The 25,144-nt window shown below is 45.6% G+C and overlaps 1 protein-coding gene across 1 annotated transcript; it reads right to left on the bottom strand.

Moving 5' to 3' along the window:
• Window positions 1–291: 291 nt before the first annotated feature.
• Window positions 292–9,954, bottom strand: B3GAT2 (beta-1,3-glucuronyltransferase 2). The gene is made up of 4 exons (XM_068100776.2): window positions 9,284–9,954; window positions 2,859–3,003; window positions 1,427–1,575; window positions 292–450 (listed from the first exon to the last, which is right to left on the bottom strand). Exons 1-4 carry the CDS (start codon window positions 9,797–9,799, stop codon window positions 364–366), a joined length of 897 nt encoding a protein of 298 aa, XP_067956877.1. The 5' UTR covers window positions 9,800–9,954; the 3' UTR covers window positions 292–363.
• Window positions 9,955–25,144: the final 15,190 nt, after the last annotated feature.

Here is a 25,144-nt window from a genome sequence, read left to right as displayed (position 1 = left end):
TGCGAAAGAATGAGACCTTTGGAGGCACTGCAATGGTTCTACCTCTTCAGTTTGAACAGCACCTCATATCTGTCGTTCACTTGTGACGTCACCACCAGAGTCCCACAGGTACACAGATTCATATACGCTCGATTGATCTCCTTGCAGTAAACTATACATTTTATGTAGAAGTCCTCCCCTCCACAAAAGTGATCTCGGACTCGTGGTACAGTTGGAGATGGAAATAAAGCGGACAGGTTCCGCTTTGCTGGTACAAAACAGTCAGGCGGTGACCCGGGTCCTTATGCAATGCCGGGCCGGCTCATGGACGGCGACGGCCGTCGCTGTAAGGCAAATGGCAGGTTCCAGCAGTCATTGCTTGCATCACGCCTCAATGTATATGTTTTCTTCATGTTCTAAGGAATCGTTTATTAAAATCGCTTTTTCTGTCCTTGTGTGCCAGACGAACACCTGAGGGTGGAAAAAAAAAGCAAAGGAGTACGAGGTTCATTCAAAATGTCCCTGTTGGACCCCTCTCTGCACAATGGGTTAAAGTGCTGGATATGAACTACTAGTAAAAAGTCCGTCAAAAATGACGGGTCGGAACAGTTTATTCGAGGGTGCAGCTTCATGAGCGTCCCAAACTCGGCCGAGTGTGAGATGTGCTTGTATATCTTCTTTATTTATTATACATCATACGGATGTAAATTAACACTTGTTTTACTCTGCACGCTTTTCACATGCAGCGAATTTCGCCTCCCTGTGGCTTGCATTTATTGTAATTTAAAAAAACAAAAAACGCTTCTGTACACCGCCCTTGATGCCCTCTTTGCAAGCCTCCGTCTACAATTCCAAAAGAGGAGACATAATTATTCTTTTATGGAAAGTGTTTTTCGAGTTTTTTTTTTTCTTCAAAAATAGACTGTGGTGAACACACATTCATGTTAAAAGATTGGCCTTTGAAACCTACCCCTATGACTGGGGACAGACATCTGTACAAACACACAAACTGACTGTGTTTTACATGGTTGATGCATGCCGTGCCTTCAACATGATGCTCCAACGTATAGAATGAGTTTATACATCTCGTGAAAAACCCTACAAAAGTTGTCACATGATACATCATGGACGATTTGATCAAGCCAAGCTTTTAAGGGATGGTCGGATCACTTTTCTTGACAGCCAGAACTTATTGTATCTGATTATCGTGTGCTCGTATCTGATTTGCAGAAGGTGCGATCCTTGCAATCCCCATCTCAAATCGGACTATGTGTAATCAGAGCATGGAGGTGTAAGTTGCATCGCATAAAGTCTCTTCTTTATACATCGACATGCACTGTGCAACAGATGATCAGGCTTCGGGTGTACGCACGGACGGACCACACCCTGTGCTGCAGAACAAGCACCGCACGGTCACGCGCACAATCGTACGAGTACTGCTCTTTACCTTGGTGCAGTTGCTGGCTTTGGGCTCCAGCTCTGCTAGCGTGGTGATCTGCTTGAGAAAATCTGACTCCTGCATTCCGGGCTGTGAGCCACGCCGTTTGAACATCGCCCGCGGACTATCCAAGATGACTCGCAAGTTCACGGCAAAACCTGAGCGGGGGGAAAAAAAGAAAGAGGAAGGGAGTAAAGTAGTTGAACGGAGAGAGAGAGAGAGAGAGAGAGAGAGAGAGAGAGAGAGAGAGAGAGAGAGAGAGAGAGAGAGAAAGAGAAAGAGAAAGGGGGAAAAAAGAGAGACAAAGAGAGAGAGAGGGAGAGAGACAGAGAGGGAGAGAGAGAGACAGAGAGAGAAAGAGAAAGGGAGAAAGGAAAAAGAGAGACGGAGAGAGAAAGGGAGAAAGAGAAAGGAAAAAAGAGAGAGACGGAGAGAGAAAGAAAGAAAGAGAAAGGGAGAAAGAGAAAGGAAAAAAGAGAGAGACAGAGACGGAAAGAGTGAGACAGAGAGAGAGAGAGAAAGAAAGGGGGAAAAAAGAGAGACAAAGAGAGAGAGAGGGAGAGAGACAGAGAGGGAGAGAGAGAGACAGAGAGAGAAAGAGAAAGGGAGAAAGGAAAAAAGAGAGACGGAGAGAGAAAGGGAGAAAGAGAAAGGAAAAAAGAGAGAGACGGAGAGAGAAAGAAAGAAAGAGAAAGGGAGAAAGAGAAAGGAAAAAAAGAGAGAGACAGAGACGGAAAGAGTGACACAGAGAGAGAGAGAAAGAAAGAGAAAGGGGAAAAAAAGAGAGACAGAGACGGAAAGAGAGAGACAGAGAGAGAGAGCAAGAAAGAAAGAGAAAGGAAAAAAGAGAAAGAGTAAAAGGGAGAAAGAGAAAGGAAAAAAGAGAAAGAGAAAAAGGGAGAAAGGAAAAAAAAAAAGAGAGAGAAGTACACCTATAGAGGTGCAATGAACGTTTTTGAGTTCCTTGTAAGAAATGCTACGTCACACAAGAGAACATTAATTGTGCGCAATGACACCACGTACTTAAAGGCAAACCCTGACTATATTACAAAGGAGCAATATGGAGATGTAAATGAGAAATCGCATATTTTAATTGTCGATTCGCTGTGGAACGAGACATGAACACGTATCTCTTCCTCCGACTTCCTTGGAATGTGTCCGCAGTCCGTACGGGAAGGTTTGGGATGGTGGTGTTCTCAGGACCCTCTACGCTCCCTGCCCCCCCCCCCCCCCCCCTTAGCAGAACACATGAGACGCGCGTATTCGGCAAGATGTATATGAGAGATAAGGAAAGGTGGAATAAACTACAAAAACAATCCTGCAGCTAAAAAGGAGATCGATGAAGTAGCAAATTTAATAACTCAATAATCAATTTCAAATGAAAGTGTAATTGTTACGTTCTTCACGGAACATTCAGCACCTCGGAAAGCACCACTCGCACCTGCCATGTCCGTAGCAAAGGGCCGGTCTGCCCGCCAACCCGTGTACCAGGTGACGACACGTCCGTCTTCCACCACAGGCCTCTCGTAGCGCCGTCCGCCCGCCAGCCCCACCGGCCAGACGCCGACCTTGTGGACGCTGCGAACCTGCGAAGTGAACGGGAGCTAGTCACAAGGCAACGTAGGCGCGCACGCACGTCACATCCACCCACAACTGAGAGTTCTCGTGACGTCATTAAACGGTCGCACGTCACATCCACCCACAACTGAGAGTTCTCATGACGTCATTAAACGGTCGCACGTCACATCCACCCACAACTGAGAGTTCTCGTGACGTCATTAAACGGTCGCACGTCACATCCACCCACAACTGAGAGTTCTCGTGACGTCATTAAACGGTCGCACGTCACATCCACCCACAACTGAGTTATCGTGACGTCATTAAACGGTCGCACGTCACCCACCCACAACTGAGTGTTCTCATGATGTCATTAAACGTTCGCACGTCACATCCACCCACAACTGAGAGTTCTCGTGACGTCATTAAACGGTCGCCGAGCATCGCGGGTTTAACAAAGCGCGGAATGGGTAGGAAGACGCGGCGTTTCCTTGGGCTTGCCTCAGGAATTGTTTCCCATGATTTACATGGCGTCCGTGTTTCGCCTTGACTGCCCGAGGGGGGCACAGTATACCTTCCAAATGTGGCCGAGATCCAGGGGTTAAACCCATGACCGTGGCTACAAGAGGGGAAGGGTTAACGGCCACCTGGACATATATACACGGCCGGTGAAAGATGGTTAAACAATCGGGTAAAATGGACCAGCTCGATAAGGCGTTCATGTGGACACCTGCTGTGTGTCCCTGTATATGAACATTGAACACTGATGCCAATTACCACTAGTTGTTTGTTATACTGCCTCTTTAGGTGGAGTGTATGTTATATAACCGCGAAGGTACTGTACAAAGGTGAATCCCAGAGGTTGTGGGTTCACTTCAAACTGAAGGTTGTGTGAGAGTTTCGCGTTCAAGCTCATTTGAAGGTTCTGGATGTAGGAGAATTAAGGTGAAGTTAATGGGTTTATTGGTTAATAACCCAATATTTATGACGCTCACCATGGACGCAATGCAGTTCATGGAGTTTTGGTTAAAAACCCAACATTTGTGACCCTCACCATGGATGCCATGGAGTTAATAGATCATTGGCTAATAGCCCAACATTTGTTACCATCACCATGGATGCCGTGGAGTTAATAGATCAATGGCTAATAGCCCAACATTTGTGACCCTTACCATACATGCCGTGTAGTTAATGGATTATTGGTTAATATCACAATATTTGTGACTCTCACCATGGATCCGGTGTCGTTAATGGATTATTGGCCAATGGCCGAACATTTGTGACCCTCACCAAAGATACCGTGTAGTTAATTGATTATTGGTTAATATCTCAACATTAGTGACCCTCACCATGGACGCGGTATAGTTGATGGATTATTTGTTAATAACCCAATATTTGTCAACCTCACCATGGATGCGGTATAGTTGATGGATTAGTTATTAATACCACAATATTTGTGACCCCCAATATGGATCTGGTGTTAATGGATTATTGGTTAATACCCAAATATTTGTGACCCTCACCATGGACGCGGTGTAGTTGATGGATTATTTGTTAATAACCAAATATTTGTGACCCCCAATATGGATGTGGTGTAGTTCGTGGATTATTGGTTAATACCCCAATATTTGTGACCCCCAATATGGATCTGGTGAGGTTAATAGATTATTATTGGTTCACAACCCAATATTTGTGACCTTCCCCATGGACGCGGTATAATTGATGGATTATTTGTTAATACCCCAATATTTGTGACCCTCACCATGGACGCGGTATAATTGATGGATTATTTGTTAATAACCAAATATTTGTGATCCCCAATATGGATGTGGTGTAGTTCGTGGATTATTGGTTAATACCCCAATATTTGTGACCCCCAATATGGATCTGGTGTAGTTAATGGATTATTGGTTAATACCCCAATATTTGTGACCCCCAATATGGATCTGGTGCAGTTAATAGCTTATTGGTTAAAAAAAAAAAAAAACACCTTTAGCTTATTGGTTAATAACCCAATATTTGTGAACCTCACCATGGACGCGGTATAGTTGATGGATTATTTGTTAACAACCCAATATTTGTGACCCTCACCATGGACGCGGTATAGTTGATGGATTATTTGTTAAAAACCCAATATTTGTGACCCCCAATATGGATCTGGTGTAGTTAATGGATTATTTGTTAATAAGCCAATATTTGTGACCCTCACCATGGACGCAATGCAGTTCATGGAGTTTTGGTAAAAACCCAACATTTGTGACGCTCGCCATGGATGCCGTGGAGATAATGGATTCTTGTTTAATAGCCCAACATTTGTGACCCTCACCATGGATGCCGTGGAGTTAAAAGATCATTGGCTAATAGCCCAACATTTGTGACCCTTACCATAGATGCCATGTAGTTTATGGATTATTGGTTAATATCCCAATATTTGTGACCCCCAATATGGGTCTGTTGTAGTTAATGGATTATTGGTTAATATCCCAATATTTGTGACCCCCTATATGGATCTGGTGTAGTTAATGGATTCTTTGTAAATAACCCAATATTTGTGACCCTCACCATGGATGCCGTGGAGTTAAAAGATCATTGGCTAATAGCCCAACATTTGTGACCCTTACCATAGATGCCATGTAGTTTATGGATTATTGGTTAATATCCCAATATTTGTGACCCCCAATATGGGTCTGTTGTAGTTAATGGATTATTGGTTAATATCCCAATATTTGTGACCCCCTATATGGATCTGGTGTAGTTAATGGATTATTGGTTAATATCCCAATATTTGTGACCCCTATATGGATCTGGTGTAGTTAATGGATTATTTGTTAATAACCCAATATTTGTGACCCTTACCATAGATGCCGTGTCATTAATGGATTATTGGTTAATATCCCAATATTTGTGAATCTCCCATGGATCCGGTGTCGTTAATGGATTGTTGGTTAATAACCCAATATTTGTGACCATCACCATGGATCTGGTGTAGTTAATGGAATATTGATTAATCACCCAACATTTGTGACCTCGCCATTGGTCCGGTGTCGTAAATGGATTATTGGCCAATGGCCGAACATTTGTGACCCTCACCATAGATACCGTGTCGTTAATGGATTATTGGTTAATATCTCAACATTAGTGACCCTCTTCATGGACGTGGTATAGTTGATGGATTATTTGTTAATAACCCAATATTTGTGACCCTCACTATTGACGCGGTATAGTTGATGGATTATTTGTTAATACCCCAATATTTGTGACCCCCAATATGGATCTGGTGAAGTTAATGGATTATTTGTTAATAACCCAATATTTGTGACCCTCACCATGGACGCGGTATAGTTGATGGATTATTTGTTAATACCCCAATATTTGTGACCCCCAATATGGATCTGGTGTAATTAATGGATTATTGGTTAATACATCAATATTTGTGACTCTCACCATGGATCCGATGTCGTTAATGGATTGAATATGAATGAATTATGGATGGATTATGGATTATTGATTATTATGATGGATTATTATGATATGATTGATATTGACAAAAACAGAGCTTTCGAAAAGAGGAAAGGTCATGCGCTGCACTGTAACAGGTATGGTATGGCAGGTATACAGGTATACAGGTACCGGGTATGGTCAATCATTCATATCACATTGATATGATTGATATATGAAATTGATTATTATGATGGATTATTATGATTGATTAATTATGGATTATTGGTTAATATCTCAACATGAGTGACCCTCTTCATGGATCTGGTGTAGTTAATGGAATATTGATTAATCACCCAACATTTGTGACCTCACCATTGGTCTGGTGTCGTTAATGGATTATTGGTTAATAACCCAATATTTGTGACCCTTACCATGGATCTGGTGTAGTTAATGGCATATTGATTAATCACGCAACATTTGTGACCTTACCATTGGTCCGGTGTCGTAAATGGATTATTGGCCAATGGCCGAACATTTGCGACCCGAGCCATAGATACCGTGTAGTTAATGGATTATTGGTTAATATCTCAACATTAGTGACCCTCACCATGGATGCGGTATAGTTGATGGATTATTTGTTAATAACCTAATATTTGTGACGCTCACCATTGACGCGGTATAGTTGATGGATTATTTGTTAATACCCCAATATTTGTGACCCCCAATATGGATCTGGTGTAGTTAATGGATTATTTGTTAATAACCCAATATTTGTGACCCTCACCATGGACACGGTATAGTTGATGGATTATTTGTTAATACCCCAATATTTGTGACCCCCAATATGGATCTGGTGTAGTTAATGGATTATTTGTTAATACCCCAATATTTGTGACCCCCAATATGGATCTGGTGTAGTTGATGGATTATTGGTTAATACCCCAATATTTGTGACCTCCAATATGGATCTGGTGTAGTTAATGGATAATTTGTGAATAACCCAACATTTGTGACCTCACCATTGGTCCGGTGTCGTAAATTGATTATTGGCCAATGGCCGAACATTTGCGACCCTCACCATAGATACTGTGTAGTTAATGGATTTTTGGTTAATATCTCAACAATAGTGACCCTTACCATGGACGCGGTATAGTTGATGGATTATTTGTTAATATCTCAACATTGGTGACCCTCACCATGGACGCGGTATAGTTGTGGATTATTTGTTAATAACTCAATATTTTTGAACCTCACCATAGACGCGGTATAGTTGATGGATTATTTGTTAATACCCTAATATTTGTGACCTTCAATATGGATCTGGTGTAGTTAATGGATTAATTGGTTAATACCCCAATATTTGTGACCTCCATTATGGATCTGGTGTCGTTGATGGATTATTGGTTAATACCCCAATATTTGTGACCCCCAATATGGATCTGGTGTAGTTATTGGAATATTGATTAATCACCCAACATTTGTGACCTCACCACTGGTCCGGTGTCGTTAATGGATTATTGGTTAATAACCCAATATTTGTGACACTCACCATGGATCTGGTGTAGTTAATGGAATATTGATTAATCACCCAACATTTGTGACCTCACCATTGGTCCGGTGTCGTAAATGGATTATTGGCCAATGTCCGAACATTTGTGACCCTCACCATAGATACCCTGTAGTTAATGGATTATTGGTTAACATCTCAACATTAGTGACCCTCACCATGGACGCGGTATAGTTGGTGGATTATTTGTTAATAACCCAATATTTGTGACCCCCAATATGGATCTGGTGTAGTTAATGGATTATTGGTTAATACCCCAATATTTGTGACCCCCAATATGGATCTGGTGTAGTTAATAGATTATTGGTTAATTACCCAATATTTGTGACCCTCACCATTGACGTGGTATAGTTGATGGATTATTTGTTAATAACCCAATATTTGTGACCCTCACCATGGACGTGGTATAGTTGATGGATTATTTGTTAATAACCCAATATTTGTGACCCCCAATATGGATCTGGTGTAGTTAATGGATTATTTGTTAAAAACCCAATATTTGTGACTCTCACCATGGATCTGGTGTAGTTAATGGAATATTGGTTAAGAGCCCAATATTTGTGACCATTATCATGGATGCCGTGGAGTTAGTGGATGATTGGTTATTAACCCAACCTTTGCGACTCTCACCATGGATCTGGTGTAGTTGATGGATTATTGGTTAATAGGCCAACATTAGTGACCCTCACCATGGACGCGGTATAGTCTGCAGGTTTACGTCTACCTGTCGCTCCGTGGTCTTGCACGCATTCCCGGTCGACTCTTAATGCCCTCCGGGCAACTCGCGGTGGGCACTAAAATTCCAGCTAAGAAAATATTTTTTCAATTCCACAAATAAAGGAAGTGCCCACTGAACCTAGAATTTCTTCAATGAAGACCATTTACTTTTCGCGAACCCTCCGAAGGTGGACATTACAGTCCGTCGTGCAGGACAAATATGCTCAGGTGTAATTAAAGCAGGAATTATTAAATATTTATATACTACCTGTGCACCATGCATTCAAAACAATTGAGATGGCATATATTTAATTAAACGCCTTATTAACTACAATCTTGTATCTCCTTGCAGAAAGAAAAATTGCCTTCGCGTTATGCTGTAAGCTGTGCTACCTGTGACACCACGTGACCCCGTCACCACTTCCATAAACCATAAAGGATCACCACCAGTTGGTGCGGTTATGCACCTCGTCGAATGACTGAAGCGCCGTACCTTTCCTTCTCCCCTTCTTGTCCCCGTCCCACCTGTTATGCGCAAGTATTTCTCCGACGAAACTATGATATGAATGGCGATGGCGTCTCACCTCCTCGAAGAGTTCGAGGCTGTAAGTGTTGTCGTCGTCCGCGAAGTAGACCACCCCGGGCTCCAGGTGCTCCCGCTGCGTGCGGAGCCACCGAAGACCCTCGTTGCGTTGCTCCGTGGCCCGGGGAAGGCCGGTGCGCTTAAAGCGACGTGCCGTGGCCACGTTCAGGTGAGTGTGAGGGAGTCCGCACCTGGCAAGGAAGCCGCGCACCAGCTCCGTTTTCTGGGCAGAGTCCTCGACCAAGAGCCAGTGGAAACGCGGCACCTGGCGAAACGTGTTCATGAGCCGCGTGAGCTCGGCCTTCTGCACTGGCCTCGTGTACGTCGGCGTGATGACGTAGAGCATCGGCTTCGCGACCTCGCCCGAGCCGTTGCCACGACGCACCCAGGCTTGCAGGTATCGGTAGGACGACAGGCTCAAGCGCTCCTTGCTGAGGTCCATATCCGTCACCAGGATCACGACCAGCACCCAAGGCACCACCACGAGGAAACGGTTGTACACGAACAACTTGGGCATTTTTATTCCCTGTCGGGCGAGACCGCTCCAGGCGTGGACCTCGCTCAGAGCGTCCTCACCCCGGGCGTCCGGCGTCCATCGTCTGACTCGCACCTTGGGGACTATCCACGGGTTTTAAGAACTGGTTCGACAAACGCAACTGCAGACACGTTTACTCGCTCTGTCCAGCGAATGGAATCGATGGAACGAGATTACAAGAAGGACGCGCGTTCCGAGTTTGGATGCGGCGGAGGGGCGGGTGAGGGTGTGGTATGGTGGGGGTGGTCGTGGTGGACCAAGCGGAATGGGTTGGGACGAGATGATGGTCAAGAGAAAATACGGAGGATCGACTCTCCCTCCTAACGGGTTGCCGCAGCACGGGAGCTGTCCAAGGTACCAGAGTCGGTCCGTGCGATGCTCCACGCAATTACATCTGTGATCGTCGCCGAAGGGGAATCTCGTCCACTCTCGATACCGTCCATCATCCTGTCCCGTTAGCACGAGCTTCGGAGCCGGCTCGAAAAGCCGATATCGGTCCCGCTCACAGGCGCAATGACGTGGGAACAACCCGGACCAGACTCTTTTGAACCGCATTCGCCCACCACCACTCCTCCACTCCACCCAACCCCGCCCATGACGCCAAGCTCAACCTCGAACATCGCCCCCGAACGCGCAGACGCGCTCCTTCTCACATGCGGAGTTCTCTACAAATTCGCTCCGATTGAGGGCGGCGTCTAGGTGGCGCAAAAGTTCCAGAAATGGAGGAACCGCGTGGTGGGACCGACAGCCCCACCCTGGGAGGTTCGATCGAATCTAGGGTGTTTGGAGACAGTTGCTTCACCAACTCGTGGGTATACTCTTTCTCTCTTTTTCATCCCAATGGGGTGGGACCCGTTTTGTTGCTTCGAGAACACAAGTGTGCACACATGGAGCACGCCGAGACGAATGCACTCAAAACCTTGTAAATTATATTATATATATATATATATATATATATACATTCCTTTTTTGTATATATATATATATATTCCTTTTTTGTATATATATATATATATATATATATATATATATATATATATATATATATATATATATATATATATATATATACAGACTTGGCATTTAATATGGAATATATTTTTTTTCTTGACGGGTTTACTTTCTTAACTCAGTATATCAATCTGGTGAGTTTCTTTTACACTTTGGTGATTTATTTGTTAAAAGAACCATGTCACCGATTGTCTGTCGCAGCAAGAAGTCAACAACAGTCAAAGTCGATGTCTCCATGTCTCTCGGTTCCTGCTCTCAAATGTTGTGTTTGTGTCCTTCCCCCTCTCTCCCCATCTTGTCTACCGCTCCCGATGTTATTTGTTTTATGTCGGTTTGTCGGTTATGTGTCGGCTTGTCGGTTTGTCTTTCTGTGTGATAAATGTTCGCTCTTTCACGAGCCTCGATCTTGTATACAAAAAAACAAAAAAAACAAAAAAAAAAACAGGATTATATCACAGGTGGTGTGGCAAAATGTACGGACAGGTGCATTTGATGATTGGCTTCACAGTCGGGTATACAAGGGTTGTTGCGTTCTGCATTAGTGGAAAACAACCTGCACGTCTCCAAAAGTTATTGCCGCTTCCTCTGGAGATGGTCTGTCAACTCGACAATGCTGTTTGTCATGGAGTGGTGGCTTTACGAAATTACGGCATGAAACAGCGTGCTATTGCTCGGCAGTATGGCATCACTCAAGGTCAGGTGTCAAAGATCCTGAAACGAAATGCTCAGAGGGGTGTCCCTACTCCAATACCGAGGCCAGGACGTCCCCGCAGAACCACAAGGAGGGATGATCACCAGCTGCACCGGTTAGACCGCAATGACCGTACCAAGTCAGCTAATCGGCTTAGGGCTGAGTGGCAGCAACTGACAAATGTGCCTGTATCCAGAAGGCTAGTCAACCAACGACTGGTTCAAGCAGGCTATCGTGCCAGGCGTCCCCTGAGAAAGCCACGCCTGACCAGACAACACCGCCGGCGCCGATTTGCAGTGGGCCAGAGAGCACCGTCAATGGCAGCCAGGACACTGGAATCATGTGATCTTCAGTGACGAGTCTAGATTTCTGGTCTATCATCAAGATGGCCGCGTCCGAGTGTGCAGACAAGTGCATGAAGCCTACAACAAAGATTGTATAGTGCCAAGAGCCCAAGCTGGAGGTGGTGGGGTGACCGTTTGCGCTGCTTTTAATGCAGGGGGCAAAACTGACCTGGTTGTTCTGAATGGAAACCTGAACCAGTTCAAGTACAGGGCCATTCTGGAAGAAACATTGCTTCCATTTGCTCGTGCAGCCTTTCGAGGAAACTTTGTCTTCCAAGATGACAATGCACGGCCTCATCGTGCTCGCATGATCCAACACTTTCTTGCTGACCGTGGTGTAGAGCATATGGAGTGGCCTGCCATGTCCCCGGATATGAATCCGATAGAGAACTTATGGGCAGAATAAGCGTCAAATTGACCACTTGGACCAGCAGCCGACCTCTGTGCGTGAATTGCAGCAGGCTATTGTCACTGCATGGCAAGCGATTCCTGTCCAAACCTTGGCAAATCTCGTGAACAGCATGCCTCAACGTGTACGTGCTCTCCTGAATGCTCGTGGGGGTTACACGAAGTACTGAACTGTAATTTTACTGTCCGTAATCCCAGTCGTAATTTAACTTTTGTTTTTGTTAAAAAAAAATTTGGCTAATGTGCCAAATAGAGATACTTCTGGAAAACGTACAGAAGTTTAACACAGTACTGTCCATGAATTGAGTTCGATATCAGTTTACATCACTTTCAAGGATCAATTTATTTGTTTCGAAATGTCAAATGTGGTTTTTGTTTCTTTTAAAGGTCACATTAACAAAATCTAGAATAATTTCAACATAATTCCAATGAACTTTTGGTTCTAAGACATCTTGAAAAGTAAGTTCACCCCCACAAAAAAAAAAATTCCATATTAAATGCCAAGTCTGTATATATATATATATATATATATATATATATATATATATATATATATATATATATATATATATATATATATATATATATATATATATATATATATCTGTGCAGTGTCTGTGTTGTGTCACTGAACTACTCCCTCAAACGTTTGTGAAATCGTACCAAACTTTTGGTATGCACCTATCTCTCCCATGGGTATGTCCTAAGGATATTTATTTAGAAAAATTTTGATGTTATTTATTTTTATTTTTTCGAATTTTTTTGAATTTTTTGTTTTTTTTACTGAAATCTTCAACTTCAATTATTTATCAAATGTAATATCACGTATATTACAAACACATTGTGCAAAATAATTGTTTGTATTATGATTGGTGTAAACCATGACAAAACAGCAACTCAGGTACAGTCATCGATCTATACATCTACATATCTGGGCAGTGTCTGTGTTGTCACTTAACGACTCCCTCAAACTTTTGTTTCCATGGTTGTGAAGTGTTTTTAATAACGTGGTGGTGGTTTTGAATCAAGTGGGGGTGAGGTATTTTGAATTATGTGGTCGTGAGGTGTTTTTAAATCATGTGATGGTGAGGTGTTTTGAATTACGTGATGGTGAGGTGTTTTGAATTATTTGATGGTGAGGTGTTTTGAATTACTTGGTGGTGAGGTGTTTTGGATTACGTGGTGGTGAGGTGTTTTAAATTTGGTGGGAGTGAGGTGTTTTAAATTACGTGGGGGTGAGGTGTTTTAAATTACTTGGTGGTGATGTGTTTTAAATTAGGTGGGTTGAGGTGTTTTAAATTACGTGGGGGTGAGGTATTTTAAATTACATGGGGGTGAGGTGTTTTGAATTACGTGTTGGTGAGGTGTTTTGAATTACTTGGTGGTGAGGTGTTTTGAATTACGTGGTGGTGAGGTGTAATCGTCCCAAACTTCAAGTCTGCACCTATCCCTCGCATATGTACGTGCTGAGGGGTTTTCAGGGTCTTTGGGTATAAAGGGTCTTTAAGGGTCTTTGTTGTCTTCAGGGTGTTTTGGGTCTTCAGGGTGTTTTAGGTCTATGGGGTATTTTGGGTCTTCAGGGGTATTGGTGGTCTTAATGGTCTTGGGGGACTTAAAGGGTCATCAAAGGTCTGAGGGGTCTCAGCAGTATAAACGTAATAAAGAGTTCACGGACTGTGTTTTAGGTGTTAATTTTATTTGAAGAAGAAGAAGACGTTTTGATCGCATATAAACAGACATAACCATATATGTTTGCTTTATTATAACTAGCAACGGTACCCGCCCTATGGGCGGGGCTTCAATTGGGAAGCCCAAATGAAAAGGCAAGATATCAGAAATTGAAGGTTTTTTATTTTAAACGATTCATATAAACATACAGTCACGTGAAAAAGTAAGTACACCCCATGTAAAGTTTTGACTTTTTGTGCATCAATATGAATTGATGAGTATCATCATCAATATCAAGCAATATCAATTGTGCATCCCCGGGCATTTGAGTATGGTGTATCGGTGCAGTGCAGTGCATGCTCTTTCCTCTTGCAAAAGATCTTTTCTTTTTGTCTCCCAAAATGACAGGTCCTGGGTTCACATTGTAAATACAAATTAGTGTTTTGTAAATAATGCTCCCCACCGGCTTTATGTATAGTTTGAAGACCATTCCACAATTCGGTTATTCTGTGGGCGTGAGTCTGTTAGGTAGGATGCAACGTTGCAGGCGGGACATACTTAGTTGTTTTAAAACTGTCGCACTCAAGGGTAAGGTTAATAGTAGAGGGCTACTACACCTGAGTGTCAAATTAAGTAAAGTTATTTCGGGCCGGGACGGCCCTAGAGGAAAAACGGGTGCTGTGTTATGGTTTTTAGAACCTTCACTAGTAAATTTTGAGTAAATGTTTCCCTTATAAATGTTCCCCTGTAAATATCCCCATCAATTAGCTTGTTAAAGATCACACCCTAGTTAGTCCATGTACAACACGTAGCGAACCATAGGACCTCTCCGTAGTTATTTCATTATTATGTGTTTCAGTTATGGATCTGTTCCCAATAGTTGAATCTGCGTTGCATTAATCAAATAAGATAGGCCCCTTTCAATTTCCCCAATCGTCCCACCCGCGCTTCAAAGTAGCAGTCGGACGGCGTTCGCTGCTCCTTGCCTTGATTCGGTTGTTGGCCCCAAACCGCCATTGCGCACGCGGTCTCAAAGCCGAGGAAGAAGGGGGCGGGACCACAAGAACAAGGTGTGGCACGTCGACGCACCATCAGAGGTGGAGCCAGCGAGCCCTTACAAGCCAACCAGGGCTGATGAAATACCATCACGGGCGTGGCTCTATGAAGCGCGCATTGATCTGGAAGTGCGTAATATAAGCGCCAGCACGAGCCTTTTGAGAGAGTCGACTTGGGTTGGAGATGGCGCTTGGTGGGGTCTGGCTGAGAGAGACGAAGCTGCGTGGAGCTCTCTGACGAGCTGCTTCGAAAAGCCCCTACCACGTGAAACAAATACGTGCAGCTGCCGCCGGGTTTTCGCCTCGATCCCGGAGCGTGGACTGGAGCCAACCTCGACGCTGTGCACCGGCCCGGACCTTCCTACCCTGTCACCTGCATGGACCCTTCTCCTCCTTCCAGTCATTCCTGCCTGCCATTCCCTGTCGTGTGAGTCTGTTTGTTGTCCTGGGGTATAATATAACACTGTTTAAGGCTGCCCTGTGTATCTTCTTCTTCTTCGTTCTGTATATTACTTTCGTTTCCTCTTCTTCTTTGGTTTTGTACATAATTAATAAATGTCTGTTATTTCTTACCCCTTTTGGTTTCATTCTCCCCCGATCGCTTTAGTCCTTTCTTTCGATTGAGTACCTGTGACACGATTTGGCCAACGCTCAGAATGGGGTTAGTCGATTGCTAACGGCTCGAATCGCGGATTGCTAAACCGCTCGGCAAATACCATCTTGTCCGTGGTTCGAGCGGTACTTGTCTCCCTGCTTTGCGGAGGGATTGGTAAAGGTATTCGGGAGAACACCTTGACCAATAACCCTGACCAATTTCACCCCGAAAAGGAGCGTTATAAGTACCAGGACTAGAGACGGCCAGCTTAACAGGCCAAGGGGGATTAACCCCCCCCCCCCCACCCCACCCCCTTGCTGAGGGGAGTGCCATCTCTGAGATCCATAACAATATATATATATATATATATATATATATATATATATATATATATATATATATATATATATATATATACAGACTTGGCATTTAATATGGAATATTTTTTTGTGGGGGTGAACTTACTTTTCAAGATGTCTTAGAACCAAAAGTTCATTGGAATTATGTTGAAATTATTCTAGATTTTGTTAATGTGACCTTTAAAAGAAACAAAAACCACATTTGACATTTCGAAACAAATAAATTGATCCTTGAAAGTGATGTGAACTGATATCGAACTCAATTCAGGACAGTACTGTGTTAAACTTCTGTACGTTTCCAGAAGTATCTCTTTATTTTGCACATTAGCCAATTTTTTTTTAACAAAAACAAAAGTTAATTTACGACTGGGATTACGGACAGTAAAATTACAGTTCAGTACTTCATGTAACCCCCACGAGCATTCAGGAGAGCACGTACACGTCGAGGCATGCTGTTCACGAGATTTTCCAAGGTTTGGACAGGAATCGCTTGCCATGCAGTTTTTTTTTTTTTTTTTTTTTTTGTATACAAGATCGAGGCTCGTGAAAGAGCGAAGATTAATCACACAGAAAGACAAACAGACACATAAAACAAATAACATCGGGAGCGGTAGACAAGATGGGGAGAGAGGGGGAAGGACACAAACACAACATTTGAGAGCAGGGACCGAGAGACATGGAGACATCGAGAGAACTGTGGGAGGGAGAGGGCTTTGGGGGGAGGCATGGGAAGGGGGGGGGGTGGGAGAGGTATAAAACATATGGACACTGCCAGGACTTCCAGGAAAGAAGTTGGAATTTCAAACAAGGTGGATCTGGGGTGAATTAGTGGGGGTAGAAAAGATCAAGGTTTTGGATGGGGGAAGATAAGAGATGGTGGTGAACAGCTGTTTTAAAGACCTGGAGGGAGGAGGGTGATTGAAGTGAGTGTGGGAGTTTGTTCCAGAGGCGGGAGAGAAGAGGAATGAAAGAGTGAAGGTGAGCAGAGAGCCGAGATTTCGGCAGTTTAACCATCAGAGGGTGGCTGGCAGATCTTGTGCGACCTGTAGGAATATTTGGGGGACAGAGCACAGAGAGAGCTGGGGGGAGCAAGGCCGGAGAGGAGTCGGTAGAAGACAGAAAGACCACCTACCTGCCTGCGGTGAGTGAGTGAAAGGCCCTCAGAGATAGCTTCATCGCGGGAGATTCCAATGATTCTGAAAGCTTTGGATTCAACAGCGTGAAGCCGAGCCAGGTGTGAGGCAGGAGCACCAGCCCATAGGGGAGAACAGTATTCCATTGAGCTGCGGATGAAAGCCTTGTATGTGGTGAGGAGCTCAGGTGTGCCTAGGAAGGACTTCGCACGACGGAGGATGCCCAGTCGGCGACTGGCTTTGGAGGCCAGCTTGGAAATGTCGTTTTCCCAAGAAAGATCATGGCAGATAGTGAGACCCAAAAGCTTGAGCGACAGAACTTCTTGGAGAGGATTGTTGAGAAAGTAGATGGGAGGGTTGTCCAGTCGATCTTTTCGGAGAGACATAGTAAGAGTGTGAGATTTGTCAGGATTGAAAGACATGTTCCACTTGTTTGACCAGTCTGTGATTTTGGCCAGGTCTTCAGAGAGTGAGGAGGCTGCAGACTGCCGATCTGAGGGAAGAGGAATGGAGCGGCAGAGAGTGGAGTCATCAGCAAAGAGATAGAGAGGATTTTCCAGAGAGTCGGAGAGATCATTGATAAAGACCAGAAAAAACACAGGGCCCAGCACACTGCCTTGGGGAACTCCAGCCTGAACAGGAAGGGGAGATGAGAGAAATCCATTCAGGGCCACACGTTGACTACGACCAGAGAGGAAGTCCGCAAGCCATGCATGGAGATTTCCATGGATACCATAGGAGGAGAGTTTGGTGAGCAGAGCTGGGTGCCAGACTGTATCGAAGGCACGTGATATGTCAAGGGAGACAGCTCTGATTTCCTGTTTGGCATTGAGGACCTCCATCCAGTGTTGAGACAGCAGAAGCAGCATGTCCAGAGTAGAGTGACCTGGTCTGAAACCAAATTGATGATCAGAGATCAAGCCATTGGAGAAGAGGAAAGATTTCATATCCGAAGCAATGATGGATTCCATGACTTTGCTGATAATTGGGAGCAGGCTGATTGGTCTGTAGTTGCAAGGATCTGTTTTTGCACCTTTTTTGTGTAAAACGGTAATGTTTGCTGATTTCCAGGATGCTGGCAGATGACCTTGAGCAAAAGATAGGGTGAAAAGAACAGAGAGAGGGTGAGATTGAGTGGCAGAGCAGGATTTTAGGACCCGTGGGCTGATGCCGTCTGGTCCAGTTGCAGAATCAGAGTCGAGGTTTGACAAAAACTCCTCCACCTTGTCAGGAGAGAAGGACACAGAGTCCAGGAGCAGTTGGGTTCGACTGGGAAAGGTGGGAACAGAGAGAGATGGGTTTGGGACTAAGGATTTTGAGGCAAACACAGAGTTGAGGCATTCGGCTTTGTCACGTGCGATGTCAACTGTGTGGCCATTTGAGGTAAGGGAGGGGATGGAGGGGGAACAAACACCAGAAACGGGTTTGACCAGACGCCACCAGGATTTGGAGGAAGGAGACAGGTTTGAGAGTTCATTCTTGAGTGAGGAGAGATAGTGCTTCCTGGCACTCCTGAGGGTAGACACACACTTGTTCCGAGCTTGGTGGAAGGAACTGAGATTGCCTTCAGTTGGATTAGCCTTCCAAGAGGCAAAGGCAAGTTGTTTCAGGGCAACTGCCTCACCACAAGATTCAGTGTACCATGGAAGGGAGGAAGGGTAAGACAACTGAAGGCGAGATGGGATAAATCTGTGCATGAGAGAGATCAGTTTGCTTTGGAAGAATTCCCAGGAAGAATTGATGTCAGAGGCAGTGGAGATGGGAGACCAATCCAGACGATTGATGGCTGCTTGAAGACCGTCCCAGTCGGCCTGAGTGAAATGCCAGACTCGTCGACACTGAGGAGGCTCTCTGAGAATGGCCAGAGAGATGTCCACTTTGACGAGCACATGATCAGAATAACCGATTGGAGCAGAAGAAGAGCAGCAGACATTAGCAGGGAAGTTTGTCATAACCAAGTCTAGAAGAGAAGATACTCCATTGGCTGAGATCCGGGTCGGGAAATTGACAGCTTGTGTCAATCCCAGTGAGTCACAGAAGTCCTTTGCTGAAGTGCCATGACTGGTGAGAGAGGAACCCACACCCAACCAGGTGGCATGATGACAGTTGAAGTCACCACATATGAGGAAAAGAGAGTTGGGATGAGTGGATAGAAGTTGGTCCATGTTGTCAGACAGTGAAATGTAGATGGAGTCATCACTGTTTGGGGGACGGTACAGACACATATGAACAAAAGGTGGGAGCGGAGAGGAAGCCGTAGCCAGAGGTACTCCTGGGGGTGAGGAGGAGAGAGGGCAGTGCAAGGAGAGTGAGGAAGAGAGTTTTTGATAAAGATAGCCACCCCACCACCAGGACGAGGCTCAGGTCTATCATACCAGAGGAGGGAGTAACCAGGAAGAGATATTAAGGAATCAGAGACATCTTGAAGGAGGAAAGTCTCTGTTAAGCAGATCAAGTCTGGATTGTCAGAAGCAACCTGTATGGAGAGATCAGTCAGGTTTGAGCGAAGGCCGCGGATGTTTGAGGTCCATACCGTTAATGAAGAGAGAGGGGGAGCATCGGGTACAGGACAGGGGAGGGGAGGAGTAGGGTAAGATGAAGGATGAGAGGGGGAGGTAGGGAGAGCAGTTGATAATGTGTCAGAGATTGCAGAAGAGTTCCAAGAAAGGGAAGGATGAGGAGGATGAAAGGTTTGATGGTGAAGGGATGAGGCACAGTGAGGGGTTGTTTGAGGGGGGGCAGAGGAAAGTAGAAGGTTGGGGGGGGGTGGAGGTATGAGATAGAAGGGAGACGAAGTGGGGAGGAGGCAGCTTTGAGGAGGAGGGGGGAGGAGGGAGAATTGGAGGGGAATGGTATGGGGGGAGATTTGAATGGGAGGGGTTGGGGGGGAGTTTTGAAGGGGAGGAGTGAGGGTGGAGTTTAGGAGGGGAGGGGCAAGGGGGGAGTTTAGGAGGGCAGGGGCAAGGGGGAAGTTTAGAAGTGGAGGGGCAAGGGGGGAGTTTAGGAGGGAAGGGGCAAGGGGGAAGTTTAGAAGTGGAGGGGCAAGGGGGGAGTTTAGGACTGTAGGGGCGAGGGGGGATTTGGAGGGGAGGGGCAAGGGGGGAGTTTAGGAGGGGAAGGGCAAGGGGGGAGTTCAGGAGTGGAGGGGCAAGGGGGGGATTTGGAGGGGAGGGGCAAGGGGGGAGTTTAGGAGGGGAAGGGCAAGGGGGGAGTTCAGGAGTAGAGGGGCAAGGGGGGAGTTTAAGAGTAGAGGGGCAAGGGGGGAGTTTAGGAGTGTAGGTGCAAGGGGGGGGATTTGGATGGGAGGGGCAAGAGGGGAATTTAGAAAGTGGATGATTAATGAAAGACGAACATTGAAAACAAATTGGGTTTGTTGTGATTTTCAAGTTAGCAATCCGATTCAGAACGATGGAGGAGGGATGGAATGAATGTGAATTTAGACCATGTAGTGAGGGAGACGTATAAGATATTGAATTTCTTTTTTTTGAAGTGGAATGAGTTGGAGAGGAAATTGAGAAAAGCCTTGTAAATAGGAAGAAAAACAGCGTGTTGTAAAATACCACTGAGTAAAACACTGAAGGGGAAAGGTTAAACATATTTAAATAATATTTAAACAGAACCGTGAACAATCTTATATGCACAAAATACCAACGGGGGGAGAGCCGAGAGGGACCACCACGAGTCACGTGAACAGGGCAAACGGTGGATGGCAAGGAGATAATGGGGGCGGGGCGAACAGCCCACCTGGACAGAAAATACAGGATGAGACAACAGTACACGCAGAGAAAGGAAAATAAATGTTTTTGTTTTTTTTTGTTTTTTTGGGGGGGTGGTGGGGGGGGGTAGGGATTTAGAACGTTAGACAGAGTATTATGTTCGGGGTAAAAGGGAAAAAACTAAGAGCCAAGCAAAACACGCTTAAGTTAACAAACACCGACGGGGGTACGACTACAAGGCCGTACACGAGGAGCAGAACACGATTAATTAATTACGAGTTACAGGAAATTCAAACCAAAACTAACTATATAATCAAACAATAACGCATGGACGATAAAATAACGAGTTGAAATTTGACATTCTATCTGGGGAAATGGGGGAGAAACACGTGGTCGAAGAACGAACGAACGAATAAGAATGAATAAACGAATGAGAACAGAGAAGGAAATATTTTTTTTGTTTTTTTTTTGTTGAGATTTACATAAGGAAGTAGGCTATGGGGTGAAAAGACTGGGAAAACAGAGAACGAAAGTTATTGGATCACAAACGACGGACCGCTGAGAAAAAAACAAAGCCTCAAGGTTGTACAGTGTACACTGTACAAGGCCTCAAGACACGACACGAATTAACACGACTTTCAATACAGGTATGAAAGATTTGCACTGAAAATCTTTGTCGGGAGACAATATATACACCATAAAATAAATACAGTTACAACGAAAATACAAATGGGAACAATTACTTAACTTCGATTTCGATGGAGAGCGTGGAGAGCTGAGAATAAACGAACCCTCGCCAGCAAGACCGGAAACGGAAGTCAATAGCGAATAGCCTGCTGCAATTCACGCACAGAGGTCGGATGCTGGTCCAAGTGGTCGATTTGACGCGTTAATTCTGCCCACAAGTTCTCTATCGGATTCATATCCGGGGACATGGCAGGCCACTCCACATGCTCTACACCACGGTCAGCAAGAAAGTGTTGGATCTTGCGAGCACGATGAGGCCGTGCATTGTCATCTTGGAAGACAAAGTTTCCTCGAAAGGCTGCACCAGCAAATGGAAGCAATGTTTCTTCCAGAATGGCCCGTACTTGAACTGGTTCAGGTTTCCATTCAGAACAACCAGGTCAGTTTTGCCACCTGCATGAAAAGCAGCCCAAACGGTCACCCCACCACCTCCAGCTTGGACTCTTGGCACTATACAATCTTTGATGTAGGCTTCATGCACTTGTCTGCGCACTCGGGCATGGCCATCTTGACGATAGACCAGAAATATAGACTCGTCACTGAAGATCACGTGATTCCAGTGTCCTGGCTGCCATTGACGGTGCTCTCTGGCCCACTGCAATCGGCGCTGGCGGTGTTGTCTGGTCAGGCGTGGCTTTCTCAGGGGACGCCTGGCACGATAGCCTGCTTGAACCAGTCGTTGGTTGACTAGCCTTCTGGATATAGGCACATTAGTCAGTTGCTGCCACTCAGCCCTAAGCCGATTAGCTGACTTGGAATGGCCATTGCGGACTAACCGGTGCAGCTGGTGATCATCCCTCCTTGTGGTTCTGCGGGGACGTCCTGGCCTCTGTATTGGAGTAGGGACACCCCTCTGAGCATTTCGTTTCAGGATCTTTGACACCTGACCTTGAGTGATGCCATACTGCTGAGCAATAGCACACTGTTTCATGCCATAATTTCGTAAAGCCACCACTCCATGACAAACAGCATTGTCGAGTTGACGGACCATCTCCAGAGGAAGCGGCAATAACTTTTGGAGACGTGCAGCAGTTGTTTTCCACGAATACAGAACGCAACAACCCTTGTATACCCGACTGTGAAGCCAATCATCAAATGCACCTGTCCATACATTTTGCCATGCCACATGTGATATAATCCTGTTGTTGACGTCTTGCTGCGACAGACAATCAGTGAGATGGTTCTTTTAACAAATAAATCACCAAAGTGTAAAAGAAACTCACCAGATTGATATACTGAGTTAAGAAAGTAAACCCAAGTCAAGAAAAAAAATATTCCATATTAAATGCCAAGTCTGTATATTGTTACGTGCTCCTCCCCAAATCCCAGTCACGGTGTACCTCCGAGCCCCGAGAGGAGTCACGGCAGAAAGATGTGTTATTCTGTATGTCAAAGATCAATGGTGAAACCAAACCAATTGTTACCAACAAACAAGTATTGTACTAAGATCACACAAGAATAACAGTACAACAACAATAGTAATCAATTGTACAACCAATATATTTGTCCTATGATGGTACCATCAGGTTCGTACAATATAACTCACTGTGCTCCAAGTGAGCGAAAAGAAGAACATTCCCCAATGTCTCTATTCCGGCATCAAGCCAAAGTCGATCCGCTCCAGTGATCGTCAGACGATGTCCAATCGAGACCAGAATCCCGTTCAGATGACAGTCACAGTCCCGCTGCCAAAGCTGCGCAAAGGTGCCCTCAAGGCGACTGGGAAATCACACCCTCGGGTATGGACGTCCCACGGCTCCCGATCGGTGAACCGCAGATTTCCCACTCAAAAGCCACGTTACACACAGATTAACGTCTGAAGGCGGTGACAATGGTTAAAGCGAGGCGAAAAACCTTGAGCGATGCGCAAATCCTGCGCGAGGTAAAAATGGCCGACGGCCCGTTCTCGTGGCGTAACGGCACTCCGATGATTCTCCTCGGAATCAACCGCAAAACCTGTCACGCAGGTTTATCTGTCACAGCGATAACAATTCTGTCGCAGGAATCCCTTTCCCATGAAACCAAAAGTTCACACGTGACCCACGTTCGCCAACGTTCGCTCAGGACCTTGAAGCAGCTCGGCTTCTTGTCCGACTCACTCGCTCCGCCTTCTCTTCCTCCTCTTCCTCTTCTTCCTCTTCATCGTCGTCCGGTTCCGGTTTCATTTAAAACATTAACTTTTTACCTTTTGAAAATAGTAATCTCTATTTCCCTCAAATGACAACAATAATAGTACATGGAATCAAAAATGTTTACAGTGGATGAAAACCACAACAACGGAAGTGACGAATCTGTAACAATATATATATATATATATATATTGTTACGGATCTCGGGGGTCGGCGCTCCCCTTATCAAGGGGGGGTTAATCCCCTTGTCTTTTTAGCTGGCCGACCCGAGTCCTTAGAAGTTATAACGTCCTTCCCGGCGCGGCGTGAGATAGGGTTTGTTAGGCCTAGGGGTTCACTACTACCTAAGTACCAACGCCGGCCAGAAACGAGGGAATAACTCCCGCTCGAACCACGGATACGATGGACAATGCTGAGCGGATAGCAATCGGCGACCGAGTTATTAACAAAGAGACTAAACCCGATTCTGAGCGGTTTCAATCGTGCTGTAGCGGTTACCGGTAGCATGACACAATTACCCTGTACCGGCCGATGACGCAACCGGCGAGCGGTCACGTGTCCGGACTCGCCCGGGCGTGTTGAGACTTGCCTTTACCGGGCGAACGCTTGCCTTGCATACCACGCCCCGTTGAGAGGCGTGGCTTATCGATTTGCATACCACACCCCGCCTGAGAGGCGTGGCTTTTGTGCGTTGAGTTTCTGATATATATTGCCACCCGTTCGATGGGCTGAGGCAGTGCTTTGGAGTTCGTTTGAGTGAGCTGGGAATAAATAGCTCAGAGAAACCTAATTCCTGGCATCGTCCATTTTGTCCGATTTTATCGTGCGAGCACAGCTCCCACATTTGGTGACCCCTTTCTACGAACACGACGATGGAGTTGGCTGTAGCTTTGAAGCTCCCGGGCTTTTGGGAATCTCACGCGGCCGTTTGGTTTGCTCAAGTGGATTCTCAATTCGCCCTGTGAAACATTACGGAGGACACGACGCGCTACCACCACGTGGTCTCCGCGCTCAACACCTCCTCCGCTTCCCGGGTTCTGAGCTTCCTACAGCACCCGCCGGACGCCGACAAATACGGCGCGCTCAAAGACCTACTCCTCGGTGCATTTGGACTCACGGAGACTGAACGCGCATGACAACTACTACACCTCCCGGAGCTGGGCGACGCCCGTCCGTCCAAGCGCATGGACCACATGCTTGCTCTTCTCGGTGACCACAGCCCGGACTTCCTCTTCCGCGAGCTGTTCCTCCAGCGGCTACCCGGGCAGGTACGGTTAGCTTTGGCTAATTCGCCCATCACGGAGCCTCGCGCCCTGGCCAAGGAGGCCGATAAATTTTGCTCGGCCAGGCGACATGTCGGAGCGGCCGCCTGGGACCCTGGGCTGACCGAGGCAACGCCCACGCCACGACCGGCATCTCCACCGGCCGAGTCAGCACCACTGGCAGCAGCGGCCGCCGCGACGCCCCGTCG

This window comes from Myxine glutinosa, chromosome 13, assembly GCF_964187855.1.
Source record: "Myxine glutinosa chromosome 13, kmMyxGlut1.1, whole genome shotgun sequence".
Classification (NCBI taxonomy): Eukaryota; Metazoa; Chordata; class Myxini; order Myxiniformes; family Myxinidae; genus Myxine; species Myxine glutinosa.
This window is presented reverse-complemented; position numbering and strand designations above follow the sequence as displayed.

Bases quoted from the DNA above. Each gene is read 5' to 3' on its own strand.
- B3GAT2 (XM_068100776.2), bottom strand. From the start codon at position 9,799: ATGCCCAAGTTGTTCGTGTACAACCGTTTCCTCGTGGTGGTGCCTTGG. The intron at 1,576-2,858 runs GTGCGAGTGGTG...CCCCCCGCTCAG, and splicing joins CTTTGCTACGGACATGGCAG to GTTTTGCCGTGAACTTGCGA. The intron at 451-1,426 runs GTAAAGAGCAGT...TTCCACCCTCAG, and splicing joins AAGCCAGCAACTGCACCAAG to GTGTTCGTCTGGCACACAAG.